Raw genomic sequence first — 14,429 nt, 5'->3', positions numbered from 1 at the left:
CTTCCCCCTTCCCTGTTCTCCCTTGACATCTTCCAATGTCCTACCCTTCACTTGTTCTCTTTTAACAAAACAAAACAAAACTATCTAATGGGGCTGCCTAGATGTTTCCTTGGGTAAAAGCACTTGCCAGCAATTCTAATAACCAAAGACAACCTCAGCTGACTGCTGGGACCCATATGGTAGAAGGAATTGCCCTTTGACCTCCACACTTGTTGAGACAGGATCTCATTGTGTGGCTCTGGATGAGTGGGAACTCACTGCATAGATCAGTGTGAACTCACAGACATCCTCCTGCCTCTGCCTCCCAGCTGCTGATATTAAAGCCACTTCAGGCTAATTTAAAGAAGAGCAACAACAGCAAAACCTTCAAACCTCCAAAACCGAAATATTTACAAACTATGTTAACAAGCTACACATGAGGAATTCCATGTTTTGATGTGCACCTGAAATCCATGAGGCTGAGGCAGGAGGATCAGAAAACAAGAAGTAAGGAAACAACTAAAAAAGGAATAAGGAAGAAAGGAAAGAAAGACAGGGAGAGAGAAAAAGGAAGGAAGGAGGGAAGGAAGAGAGGGGGAGCAGGAAGAGAGAGAAAAAGGAGTGAAAGAAAAAATCTATACTAATGTAAATTTTTTTTCAACACCGATTATTTTATTCAGATGGCAGTTCTGTTACACATGGTCCAAGAACATTCAAATAAGAACTCAAATCAGAAGTTAAAGATTGGTCTTCAAACATCATAGCCAACAATGTCACGTTTGCCTAGGATCTCTCCGAGATAAAACCACATCCACACCTCAGTGGCCACCAAACCACTCAGCACGGCTTCCTTAACTGTAAGGTGCTTGAAGCTACCAGCTTTAGCACTTTGAATGACTTTTTTCCACACTCCGGAATAGCTGTAGGGATTTCAGCAGGGGTTGGGGGAACCAGCTCAACCTTGGCGTAATGCCAAAATGTGGCCAATCGCGGCTTTGAGTAAGTCACAGCAGTGGCCACCATCAACGATGCCTTCTCCGTGAAGTTATGAATGAACTTGGCCATGGTCTAAGGTGGAAGGTACGTCTCCCCGAACCACCAGCTGAATCCTAATGTAGATTGAAACTGATTTTGTGTGTATAGGTCTGTCTGTGTGTGTGTGTGTGTGTGTGTGTGTGTGTGTGTGTGTGTGTCACACGCATGATTGATTGTAGGTCTGCACGTGGAGGTCAGAGGTCAACGTTGGGTGTCATTCCTTAAGAAACATGCCCCTTATTTTTGGGGACAGAATCTCTTACTGGCCTGGGGCTCTCCAAGTAGTCTAGGCTAGACCCAGGAATCTTCTGCTACCTCCCCAGCTCTGGATACAGCTTTTCCCCATGGGCTCCGGGGATTGAAGTCACAATCTCCTTCGTACAGCGAGCACCTTACTAACCGTGCTGCTGCCCCAGCTCCAGCAAGGTCATTAACACACAGAGAAAATGTAAAGATCCACTTCAACTACATTGTACATGAACCCAGTTTTTCGAAAGCTCTTAATTTTCATGTTATTCTAGGTAGATAAATATTGAAAATAGCTATATTTAAGCTGAAATTTTCTACTAATCACTGTGGAAAAAACCTAATAACAAGACAGAGATACTTATATTTTAAAAAGTAAGAGCAGCCGGGCATGGTGGTGCATGCCTTTAATCCCAGCACTCGGGAGGCAGAGGCAGGAGGATTTCTGAGTTAGAGGCCAGCCTGGTCTACAGAGTGAATTCCAGGGCAGCCAGGGCTATACAGAGAAACCCTGTCTCAAAAAACAAAACCAAACAAACAAACAAACAAAAAAAGTAAGAGCAAAAACCAAACCAGTGAAATACCATTACATCGGTAGGTCCCAAATCCTGACAGCACAAAGTTCTGTAGAGGATTATGTGCCAACAGCAATACTCATTCACAGATGACAGGAATACGCGATGATGCGATTAGTTCAGAAAACAGAGTAGCAATTTCCTACAAACTAAATACACACTTACTATATGAATCAGGAATCCCACTCTTTGGTATTCACACTAAAGAGTTAGAAATGCATGCTTACACAGAAAATTGCACACGGGTGTGTATACTAGCTTTATTCATAATTAGTAAGGCGTGGAGCAAACAGGATATCCTTCATTAGGTGAACAAGCTAAATAAACTGTGTTGTCCACACAAGGGAATGCCATTTAGTGCTGAGAAGAAATGAGCTATCGATCTGTGAGAGGACGCAGAGGAAACCAAAGTGAGTTACAAAGTGAAAGAAGGCACCATCTTGACCCTCCTTTATTTTCCCAGTGCCAGGAGTGAAAGCCAGGGACTGTGAATACCAGGCCAGTGGGCTCCATCACCATCCCAGTGAACTCATCCTAAGGGCTGTGTACCATGATTGCAACTACGTGGTGTTCTGAAAAAAAAAAAGTGAACCAGAACAACCCTGGAGACAGTAAAGAAAGATCCATGAGGGCCCATGGTTGCAAAAATAAAGGATGAACAGGGGGATGCAGGATTTTTAGGGCAGTGACACTTTTCTGAGTGGTATTGTAATGGTGTCTACGAGTCACTAAAAATGTTCGACATCAAGGGAGAATCAGAATATAAGTAACGTGTCAACGTAGGATCAGCAATCATAACTAACAAAACACTCTGGTAGGGAAATGTAGGGAGGAGGATGCTCTATGTGCATAGAATATTTTGATGAGAATGAAAATCTATTCACAAAGAAATAAAGTTGTAGGGCCAGCGATATGGCTCAGCAGGTAAAGGTGCTTGCCCCTGAGCCTGATGCGCATCTGACCCCTAGCCCTACCTTATGGAAGGAGAGACCCCACTCCTACAAGTTGGCCTCTTTTCTCCACGCATTTAAGAACACACATGCACGTACACACACAGGAAATTTTAAAAATAATAAATAAGTTCATAAATAATCTCTTTTAAAAATTCACTGCTGTGTATGGTGATAACACGCCTCTAATCCTAGTTTTGGGAGGCAGAGGCTGAAGAATCAGGAATTCAAGGTCATCATCACCTCTCTCTCTCTCTCTCTCTCTCCCCTCACACTACCCTCAAACAATGACTTATATTATGATTCTCCCTTGGTGTCCAACATTTTTTTTTAAGATTATTTATTTATTGTATAAAGTACACAGTAGCTGTCTTCAGGCACACCAGAAGAGGGCACCAGATCCCATTACAGATGGTTATGAGCCACCATGTGGTTTCTGGGAATTGAACTCTGAATCTCTGGAAGAGCAGTCACTGCTCTTAACCTCTGAACCATTTCTCCAGCCCTGGTGTCCATCATTTTTATTGACTTGTAGACACCATTACAATACCACACAGAAAAGTGTCACTGCCCTAAAAATCCTGCATCCCCCTGTTCATCCTTTATTTCTGCAACCATGGGCCCTCATGGATCTTTCTTTACTGTCTCCAGGGTTGTTCTGGTTCACTTTTTTTTTTTTTTCAGAACACCACGTAGTTGCAATCATGGTACACAGCCCTTAGGATGGGTTCACTGGGATGGTGATGGAGCCCACCGGCCTGTATTCACAGTCCCTGGCTTTCACTCCTGGCACTGGGAAAATAAAGGAGGGTCAAGATGGTGCCTTCTTTCACTTCGTAACTCACTTTGGTTTCCTCTGCGTCCTCTCACAGATCGATAGCTCATTTCTTCTCAGCACTAAATGGCATTCCCTTGTGTGGACAACACAGCTTATTTAGCTGTTCGCTCATGAATTTACCTCAGAGGAACAGGGTCTCTCTACTGAGCTGGCTGTCCTGGAACTTACTCTGTAGACCAGGCTGGCCCTGAACCCATAGAGATCCATCTGTCTCTGCCTCCCAAGTGCTGGGATTACTGTTGTGTGCCACCACAGCCTGCCAAAAACATTAAAAATCTAAAAATTAAGTAAAGCTTTTTGTGTTCAGCTACAAAAGCCCAGAGGTCTATGTCCTGTGTATCACCAAGTTAAAAAGGCATATCACCAAAATGTGCTACAATACGCTCTCTCATCACTGGTCCTACATGGAAGTTTCCCAGGAAAACAGCAGAGTTCTATCATCAAAGGACTTTGAACTAGACCACGCCTAGTGGTGCATGCCTGCCATGCTAGCACTCAGGAGGCAAAGGCAGGAAGATCAGAACTTCCAGGCTACTCCTAGCTGCGTAGTAAGTTCAAGCCTACCTTGGACACATAGGCTTGGTCTCTAAAATAGGCACATAAAACCACAGAATGGATGACTAAAATCCTCCCTGAAAAACTCAACGGCCAGTTACCATATTCACTGCTGCTTCTTAAAGGTAACGTATGTTTAAAAGAGTTGTGTAGCTTCAACTCATTATTTTTTCAGATTCCCTTTACTCGATTCACACATTTTAATTTGTATTATCAGAAAACACACTGACTGAGGAGACTTAGGAACATGAACAAAGCAAGAGACATCATCAGGTGCGCAGACTGTAGGCCACACTGGGGAAAGATTCTACCTTTAAAGCAAATTCTCAAGAATCAAAACTGGGAAGCCAGTGGGAACAGGGGGAAAGAGTTCGGGAAACAACGAAAGACGGAAAACAGAAGGAAGCGGACCGTGCAGCCGTGGGTGGAGAGAAGTCTTAAGTGAAGCTGTACACGGAGAAGCGAGGGAATGAACCCAACGCCTGAGACAAGAGTGATCCAATTAATTAATTCTGAGGCATGGTCTCACTATGTGGAGCAGGCTGGCCTTGAACTCCCAAGATCTCCGGCATTTGCCTCTAGAGTGCTGGAATTAAAGATGTGTGCCATTATACCCAGCCCAGGTTATTTAAAAAGAAGAACCCACTGGTCAGCTACAGAGCTCCCACAGCCTTCATGGTGGCGCCCACAGGAGACCTGGTAATACCTGTTCTGTCCAGCTTCTCTTCAGCATCATCTCTGAGCAGCTAGACTCATTACCATCTCTTAGCCACCCATCTACAGGCAGCTGTCTTCTGATCATTGATTGGCCCATCAGCTCAGCAGGCCTTCTAGGCACTGCCTCAGGAGCTGATCCATTTTAGTTTTTCTCTACCTCAGGGTGAACTTCCAAATTTGTCCTTATGAGGGAGAAAAGACTTGACTACATTTAGGGCACCTCTGAATAATAGTTAGCTCTTTGTTTAAAATAAAGGACATTAAACAAATAATCTATTTGCTAACTTCTCATTATACTCTTGACATGAGATTGAAATACGATGTATAATGATGGCCCAGCCTGCCTCTGTCTTAGACTTAAGAGCCATCTTATAGTAAAGACAACTTAGGTTCATTCCTAATGTGATTAAACCTTATGATTATGATTAAACCCGTTTCTCAAGGATTGGGCTATGCCGCACCTGTAACCTTAACTACAAATGGCTCTGTATTGCCTGTTCCAGGAAATGGCAACCATGTCTTTGTTTTAAAACATTGTTAGGACCATCTTGTAACCTCAAAAAAGCTATTACAACCACCCATTGTTATGACTACTTTGTTATGTTCTACTTCTGTGACCCTGACATATATTTTAAGATTTTATTTTTAAAGTAGTATGTATGTATGTATGTATGTATGTATGTATATATGTATGTGTATGTATATGTATGTATGTATGTATGTATGCCTGGACTCAGGTCCTCTGGGAGAGCAGCAAGAACTTGTAACAGTTGAGCCATATCTAGTTCTATTAAATGATTTGTAGAGGGAAAAAGAGTGTTTTTAAAGGACAACCTTTAGGTATATGATGAGATTATAAAATCAAATATGAATATCTTCACTTTGGTTTGCTTGCTTCCAGCCCCGAGGACTGAATCCCAGGCCTCTTGCCTTCTAAGTAAAGGCTGCCCTCTAACTTGTGACCCTTCGGCCCAGTGATTCTCAACCTTCCTTGTGCTGCAACCTTTTAATACACTTCCTCAGTCTGTGATGAAAAACCATAAAATTATTTTCTTTGCTACTTCATAACTGCAATCCGGCTCTGTTTGGAATCATAACGTAAATATCTTCTATGCAGGATATCTGATATGTGACCCTGTACAGGTCCCAACCCACAGGCTGAGAAGTGCTGAGGCCTCAACTTAGTGAGGAGCAAAGGCCGCAGCCTCATGTGTCCTGTGGCCTGTTTACTTTTCTGTTTTTAAAATTTATTTACATATGAGTGCTCAATTCGCATGTATGCCTACATGACAGAAAAGAACATCAGATACATCAGAACTGATTATAGATGGTTGTGAGCCACTGAATGGTTGCTGGGACTTGACCTCTGGAAGAGCAATCAGCCCCTGACCCTAAAGAATTGGAACTTTGGCTGGGTGTGGTGGCGCAGCCTTTAATCCCAGCACTCGGGAAGCAGAGGCAAGCGGATTTCTGAGTTCGAGGCCAGCCTGGTCTACAAAGTGAATTCCAGGACAGCCAGGGCTACACAGAGAAACCCTGTCTCGAAAATAAATAAATAAATAAGTAAAATAAAATAATAAAAAAAAATTTTTAAAAAAATAAAAAGAATTAGAACCTTGTTGGGGCTCATCATCTGTCTATTCTTACTATTCGCTCAGTAACTCCATCTTGGAAAAGAAGCCGTTGCGTTCCTCACTGCACTGGTGAGGAAGACAGTTTGTTCTAAGTAGTTTAAAGACCTGGAAGATTATAAATACAAAAAGATTAAGCCATTCGAAGATGATATATAGGTGTGCCTTTTGGGTCAAGTTATTTAGGCCCATGAAGAGTTAAACAGAAGGGCTGGTCAAGAGGACCAGCTGGGGAATGGGGTGGGTCTCCGGAGCTTGGGAGGGAATTTGAAGCTGGAATAAGAGAACTAGGCTGCGTCTACTTCCAGCATCTTTTTCTAATTATGGGCCATTCTCATTCTGCAGCCTCCAACCTTCCTGTGCAACCTAGAGGGCTTGTAAAAAAAATCACAAAAGGGTGTGTGTCGTGCAGAGAACAGAAGGGCTGCAAGCTGGCTCGGGGTCCCTTGACTCCAAGTGTCCTTGGGCACGTTGCTTAACATCTAGGAGCCTGCTTTCTCGTCTGTAGAATGGGAAGAAATTTGCTTGGGTTTTGTCTCAGCACATTAGCGTTGGCCTGTCCTCTCTGGCTAGCTGGTTACAGTTCTGGAAAGGGTGTTCTTTCTCCTGTGGGGGAGGAGCAGAGCTTTGCCAGTGGCTGGAACACACCCAGCCGCTTCCATCCACCCCCTTCTCCCTTTACCCCTCTTTCTCCTCCCACTTAGATTCAGAACTGTTGTTCTCAGGGACCCTGGCCCTTTGTTCTCAGGGGGCTTAAATCACCACCTGTTTTGCCTTGATTTAAAAGGTGTCTCCAGTTGTTTCAGACGATTTCTAACTGAAATTGTCAAAATGTGCAGCTAGTGAGTGTATCACATTGGTTCACTACTAATACATCAAGTGCATTTCCAGTTTCCTTTAAAAAAATTTTTTTTAAATTTCCTAATTATCCCCACTCACAGTACCCATCTCTGTGAATTGTTGGCATGGCTATTTAACACTAACACAAGGTATCTTCTAATAGAATTACATATCTTCCTGTGATATTCTCTTTATGTGTGTCTCTCTCTTTCTGAGAAAGCTTTGCCTACAGGTTGGCTTCTAATTTCCATATTCTAGCCTGAGTTTTACTGGTGACCTGAATTTAATCATGGGACCCACGTGGTGGAAGGAGACCCAGGTTTTGTCTCCTGATCTCCATAGGCAGTGCCCCCCCCCCCACACACATACACACAAACCCAACTGTGTGGTATCTTGTTAAAAATGCAGATCAGTAGATGGAGGAGGGGCTGAGCTGAGCTGCTCACAAAGCCTCAGGTGAAGCCCATGATGTGGAGTCTGACCACAACTGGAGTTTCAAGGCCTTATGGAGTTGAAGACAATGGGAGGGGGAGGAACACACACACACACACACACACACACACACACACACACACACACACGACAGCCGGGTGCCACTTCGATATTTACTACTCGGGATTAGAGACTTCCCTTTAAGGCAGCTTTCTGTTCTTTCGGGTCCATGATCTAGCTGAGGACAGTTTCTGTGACTGCTTAGTTGTGCTCCTCCACCTTTTTTTCTTCCCTTCTTAATCAACAGTCACATAAAAAAGGGCTCCCTCTGCCCACATCTGCATTGAAACGTCCAGCATCCAGTTTTAAGCAATCAGTTTTAACCCCCCCCCTTTTTTTTTACCATGCACCCTTGGATAGCTCCCAAAGCACACAGCCTAAGATTCATGAAGACATATCACCAGTATTTCCCTTTCTTTCTTTTAGCTCCATGCGGAGCCCTCTGCACGATGCACATCTACAGAGGCCCGCTTACAGGGCATTTAACATTGGGGGTGCCTGCCAGATTTCCTTTTAAAGGCATGCTGTATTTCTTTTTTATAAAGCCCTGAATATTTGCCTATTCAAACAAAGCTCTTCCTGAGTCTCAGCTGTGAGTCTTTATTTAAAGCAGTATTATTGCATACACATTTTAATATTCATAATATCTTTAATATTTTTAGCCTGTTTGATATAGGAAATACCTAATCTTGTTCCTAGCTGTATATTCAACACTAAACAGTGCTCCATTCTTTTTTTTTTTTTTAATTTCTTCTTTTTTTTTTTTAAATTTTTTTACAGTGCTCCATTCTAAACAGGATTTTGGAGAGATTCAATGAAGGATGAAACAAAAGATTTATTCTTTTCTTAATACTTAAATGTCTTCTAATTTGCCACATCCTTACTTATTGGTAACCTGGATGTTAATGGATAAATAAAATTAGTTCTGCTACAGTAAAGATCGTAAAAGAGTCAATCCATTTCAGAAGGTGTACTACAAAATATTAAAAGCATCCACTGGCTAAAGGATCAAAAATAAGTTCACCTTTAAATACCCTTTAAGAGTATTTTAAGTGGTGAAATATTTAGGTGTTAGTAACTCTTCTCTCCTGTACCACCTACCACCATATCACATTTCTAGGGAAACAGAATTTTAAGTGCAGGGCTAAAATTTAGATTGGGCCCAAATCCACATCCTAACTAACAAGCTAACTACGCTTTCCCTGTCATTGTTTTATACCCTTGACGTTTTGCATTCATCGGGGTTTTTTTTTTTTGTTAACGGTTCTCCGCGGTTGAAATATCAGGGAAATGAAAAAGGGCTTTCTCATGTTTCAGTCCCAAGAAAAGGAGACTGCAAAGCCCATTCTGCGAGGTGTAAGAGGCCTACAAGGTGCACACCCTGCAACTGCTTCATATTCCAATTTCATCTCTGGGATTTTGCACAGCTCTTCATTTTGGGGATGATGTAAACCGCGCAGGAGCACTACAGTACTCGCACCATGGAGGAGGATGCGAGAACAAGCACCTCGGGCTGCCACATTCTCTTAAAACATGCAGCCGTGGGCTACAGGCCCGGATACCCGCCCCCAAACCGGGTCCACAACAATCGTTTCCTCCCTCCCCGCCTTTTACATACAGTACACATACAAATACACACACGCAGAGCAGCCAGCAGGGGCGGGCCGGGCGCGACCACTGTGCCAGCCCTGGGGGGAAGTGGAGAGGGACAGCTCCCGCGCGCCTCTCTCCGGGCCCTCTCCCTCCCTCCCCTCCCGCGGCATCTGCTCGTAATTAGTCGCCAGCAGGGACACCTGTGGACTCTAGGGGACTCAGGCCCTCAGCTCCCGAGCCGCGACGCCCGGCGGCTGCAGCGCCACCCGTGCCTGCGCGAGCACTTGGTACGGCCCAGCGCTAGCGGGCGCCGAGCGGGAGCCGCGCGGGAGCGGCGCAGCGACATCGGCGGCAGTGGCGGTGGCGGTTGCAGCTCGGAGCCGTTGAGGCGCCTCTGCGGCAGCTGGTGGCGCAGGTGGCCGGCGTGGACGTGGGCAGGAGCGGCCAGCGCGCCCCGCAGCCCCAGCGCCGCCGCCCGGCAGGTGAGAGCCGCCCCGCCCCCGCTCGGCGCGGGTGGGAAGCGGGCGGCCGCGCTCGCAGCCTCCCTCCTCTCCCCGCCGCGCCCCTCCCTCGTGGGCTGCGGCCCGTGGGAAAAGCCCTGGGAGCGCCGGGGTGGGAGGCCGGCGGCCCGGCGGCGGGCAGCATCCCTGCCTCAGGTGGCCGCCCGCGACCGCAGGCCCGGGCGCTGCGCGGGGCCGAGGCCGCGCTCCGAGGAGGCGCGCAGGCGGCTCCCCCTCCCCCTCCGCCGCCTCCCCTCCCCCTGCCCTCCTCCTCGCGGCCCCTCCCTGGGGTTTGCGCTTTAACCGCCCTCCCTGCTGTCCCTCGCAGGCGCGTCGGGACACCCCGAGGCATCCTCCCCCGCCCGCGGGCCCGCCAGTCCCAGCTCGGCGTCTGTGCTCTCGCATCTCCTGATCGCGGCTGCGCTGCTCCCCCTTCTGGTCTTGGGACTCCCGGCGTCGCCCCTCCAACATGACTCGCGATTTCAAACCTGGAGACCTCATCTTCGCCAAGATGAAAGGTTATCCTCATTGGCCAGCTCGAGTAAGTGATTTGTAGCTCCGGTGTAGCGGTGCGGCCTGCCTCCCATCGTTTCTTCTCGGCTTCCTTTCAGTCCTTCCTCTCCTTTTCCCTTTACCGTTACTTGGAACCTTTCATTTTGGCTTTTTTTTTTCCCGTATAGTCCCGTGCAATTGTAAAATTCAAGGTTTTCTTTCACACCCACGGCGGTTTCCCTGTGGCTTGCTTTTTCAGTCTCTGACAGGTGTTCTATATAGCAGTATTTAGGGATGGCATTCAGTTAACGTTTCATTGAGGCGAAATCATCAAGTATGATTTTTGTGTTTAAGAGTGAGTGAAATCATGACATTTCTTTAAAATTTGGAATTTTGAACAGAATACAAAGCGTCAACGGAAAATGCAGATTACAAACCCTTGCTTGTCAGATGTGATTTAGATTACTTAGTACATGATTTGCAGTTGGTGATTCATTTGGACCTTTCACATTATTTGGCTTTATGACCTTGAAGATGTTGTTTTCCATTTTTTGTTCTCCATAGCCAAAGTGGGGAGTAGACCAGACACTGGGTTAACCTGACTGGAGAAGTCCTAAGGACTCAAGATGTGACATTAAACAGCCGAGCTCCATTTTCAGGAAAAAATAGTTTTGTTTTTTTTTTTTGTTGTTGTTGTTAGTTTATAATGGTGTCAAGGTTCAGACAGAATACTATAGATAAGACTTAAAGAGGGTTGATTAGATAAACTCAAAAAATAGACTGATGTTCTAAAATTGTAATTATTTTTTCATACAACTTTTTTTTTTTTTTTTAATTTTCATTTTCAAGACAGAGTTTCTCTGTGTAGTGCTGACTGTTCTGGAACTCATTCGTAGACAAGGCTGGCCTTGAACTCGGAGATCTACCTGCCTCTGCTTCCGGAGTGCTGGGACTAAAAGCATGCACAAGTACTGCCTGGCTTTTTTTTGATGCACATAACTGATTTAATCCTTGAAAGGTTTATTACTTATAAATAATTCCATAGTTGTGTTCTGACAGCTGTGTATGAGTACTGACTTAGTCTGCTCCCTAACTTCTATCCTCCTTGGGTACCTTGTTTGGTAGAGCCTTACCAAAGGCTCATCCTTAATCCTAAACCTTGTCTATATAATTGGTGTTCTTGTTTTCCTATAGGAAAACTTGTAAATTACTGCTGTGTGTGTGCTTTGACTGTTACATATGTTGCAGACATCTTTAGGGCAGTGACCTAAAGCTGAATTTCTTTATCCTACTGCTCTACAGAGTCACGCTCTTACAAAGAAAACACTGCCTTTCAACTTTATATAAGGCTTGCTGGACTTGGGAAGGTTTAAAGTCCCCCAAAATGATTCAAGGTACCCTTATTTTGAGGTGTTAAAAATCAGGGTTATCTGATACTCATATTCAAGAGTTCCATGCCCCAATATAGTTAGAAGCCAGGTGTAAATACTTTAAATTTTTTTCTGATTCTGACGGCTGGAGAAATGGCTCAGTGGTTACGAGGACTTGCTGCTCGGTGGACCTAATTGAGCACCTATCTCAGGCAGCTCACAACCACAGTGATCTGTCTGTGACGCCAGGGCAGTGTCACCACTTGCACTCTGTGCACACACCCATATGCAGGCACACACACCTACATCTAATTAAATAAGATCTTTTTTAAATTATCTTCTTACCTCTTGCAGTATGTTACAGGCTAAGAGTTGTTGCTGGTAAAGGTAAAAATAGCCTTTGGAGAGTCATTTTCCTCTTGATTTAAACAAATCCTTTTTTTCTTCAAAATTAACAATTTTTAAAAATTCTATGTTTTGGGTGTTTTGCCTGCATGTATGTCCACAGCACTTCCATAACTTGAGCCTATGAGAAAAACTGTCAGGAGCTGCTGTGAGGGTCCCAAACTGACCCTGGGTCCTCTTACCCACTCAGCCATCTCTCCAGCTACAAGTTCTACTTGTGATGAGTTCGTTTGGATTGGGATAGGACATTTTTATCTTTTCCCCCTTGTTTTCTTTTTCTTAGAAGCAGCTGGATTTGGTTTTTACATCCCTTAAGAATTACAGAGTGAGCTCCAGAGCATCCAGGGCTACACAGAGAAGCCCTGTCTCCAACCCTGTCCCCCTGAAAGACTTAACATGGTTCTTCATTCTTAGATATGTTTAAACTTTGCTGTAGAGCACTTAAGAGTATTTAAATATTTAAGGTCTCAATTGTAAGGGTGATATCTCATATCCAATCATTTATTTTTAACTTGTACAAATTGAAATAGAAATAGAATTGTTAATAAACAACACCTAATATTTCCTTTCAATGTTCTTTAAACATTGGGAATTAATGCCTTCAGTTTTGGGTCCTGTTTGCTTTTCTGTCCCTTTTTTTCTCCTGTGTGTATGTTTGCATCTGGGTGTTTGTGTGCCATATGGCCCCCCAAGCCTACTCCGGGAGTCTGAATTAAGTGAGCATGGGGGGGGGGGGCTTGAGAACTGATTCTTTGGAAGAGTTGCAAGAGCTCTTAACCCCTGAGCCACTTCCCTTGTCTCTCATTGCGCTTACTGTTTGAACAGCTCTCCTTCAGGATTGCACACCAGCTCCAGGCTCCCTATAGGAAATGTTTGTCGTCAGTCACATTTGTTTTAAGAATTAAGTAACTGCAGGTTTTAGGAAGTGAAGCTAATCACAGTAGGTATGCTTCAGGGTTTGCCTCTGGAATGATTTTGAGTAGCAAGCAGGTGGTGATAACCTTTGTACTTCTCCAGAAAAACAATGATCAAAATGTTACACTTACATAAACAAAAAGGGTCTTGATGTCAGGAGCAGTTTTGACACCAAATGAATTCGGGGGGGGGGGGGATCTTGCTTTTTAGCTCTTGTTTGAGATTATGGGTTGTAGAGAGAATATCTTCTGTGTCGTGTATGGATATATCACCTGTCAATTAAAATCTCTAAGGCCTATGGGAAAGCGTAGACTAGAGGGTGGGACATGTAGGGGCAGAAAGAAGACTGGGATAGAGCACTAGGAAGATGTGAGGTGGACAGACATATGGTACCTGAGCAGAGGTAACCAGTCACATGGCAGAACATAAATTAGTATAAATGGTCATTTTCAATTATTAGCTAGTCAGGGAGCTGACCTGGGGGCCGGGAGGAAAATGGTCTCTATTACAATAAACTGTAAAGTGGTTTGATTCTGTAGTAGACATATTTGGGGCCCTTTCCTCTGAGTTCACTCGTGTGCACTGAGGTTTGTAAGATGTGACTCTTCTTTCTTCAGGTAGATGAAGTCCCTGACGGAGCTGTAAAACCACCCACGAACAAACTACCCATTTTCTTTTTCGGAACCCATGAGACGTAAGTCCTGCTAGCTTTAAGCTGAAATGACAGTTAACTTGCAGAAGTTAGGTATAAAACAAAAAGCAAGTCGAAATTTCAAAATTTAACTGGGAAGTGACAATGAAATTAAAAACTTATATATATATATATATATTTTTAGATTTATTTATTTATTTATTATATGTAAGTACACTGTAGCTGTCTTCAGACACTCCAGAAGAGGGCGTCAGATCTTGTTACGGATGGTTATGAGCCACCATGTGGTTGCTGGGATTTGAACTCCAGACCTTTGGAAGAGCAGTCAGGTGCTCTTACCCACTGAGCCATCTCACCAGCCCTAAAAACTTATATTTTTAAAGACATAGTCTCTTGTAGCCCTGGTTACCCTGGGATGTTCTATGCAGACCCAGCTAGCCTGAGCTCATAGAGATAGCTAGCCTGAGCTCATAGAGATCAACTTGTTATTTGCCTCAACTGGTTATTTTGGAGATAAAATACCATACCTGGGCTGGAATAGAAAACTTTAAAAAGTCCTGTTTGAATTTTAGAATAAGCTCTTTAAGCTTCCTTTAAAAATGTAAAATGTACTTTCCCGTTTAATGCTGGGAACTCTTTTGTTT

General features: G+C 44.3%; 1 protein-coding gene and 1 pseudogene across 4 annotated transcripts in view; one reads left to right on the top strand and one right to left on the bottom strand.

Moving 5' to 3' along the window:
* Positions 1-654: 654 nt before the first annotated feature.
* On the bottom strand, positions 655-1,044 carry LOC110323937 (annotated as a pseudogene).
* An 8,706-nt stretch (positions 1,045-9,750) lies between these two features.
* Psip1 (PC4 and SFRS1 interacting protein 1) overlaps positions 9,751-14,429 on the top strand; it is a 32,469-nt gene continuing 27,790 nt past the window's right edge. For all 4 annotated transcript variants that reach the window (XM_021199871.2, XM_029539451.1, XM_021199872.2 and 1 more), the window contains exons 1-3: positions 9,751-9,933; positions 10,280-10,492; positions 13,751-13,827. In XM_021199871.2, coding sequence (XP_021055530.1) covers positions 10,421-10,492; positions 13,751-13,827 — 149 coding nt within the window. In that variant the 5' untranslated portion in view covers positions 9,751-9,933; positions 10,280-10,420. The remainder of the gene's footprint in view (positions 9,934-10,279; positions 10,493-13,750; positions 13,828-14,429) is intronic.

This window comes from Mus pahari, chromosome 6, assembly GCF_900095145.1.
Source record: "Mus pahari chromosome 6, PAHARI_EIJ_v1.1, whole genome shotgun sequence".
Classification (NCBI taxonomy): domain Eukaryota; kingdom Metazoa; phylum Chordata; class Mammalia; order Rodentia; family Muridae; genus Mus; species Mus pahari.
This window is presented reverse-complemented; position numbering and strand designations above follow the sequence as displayed.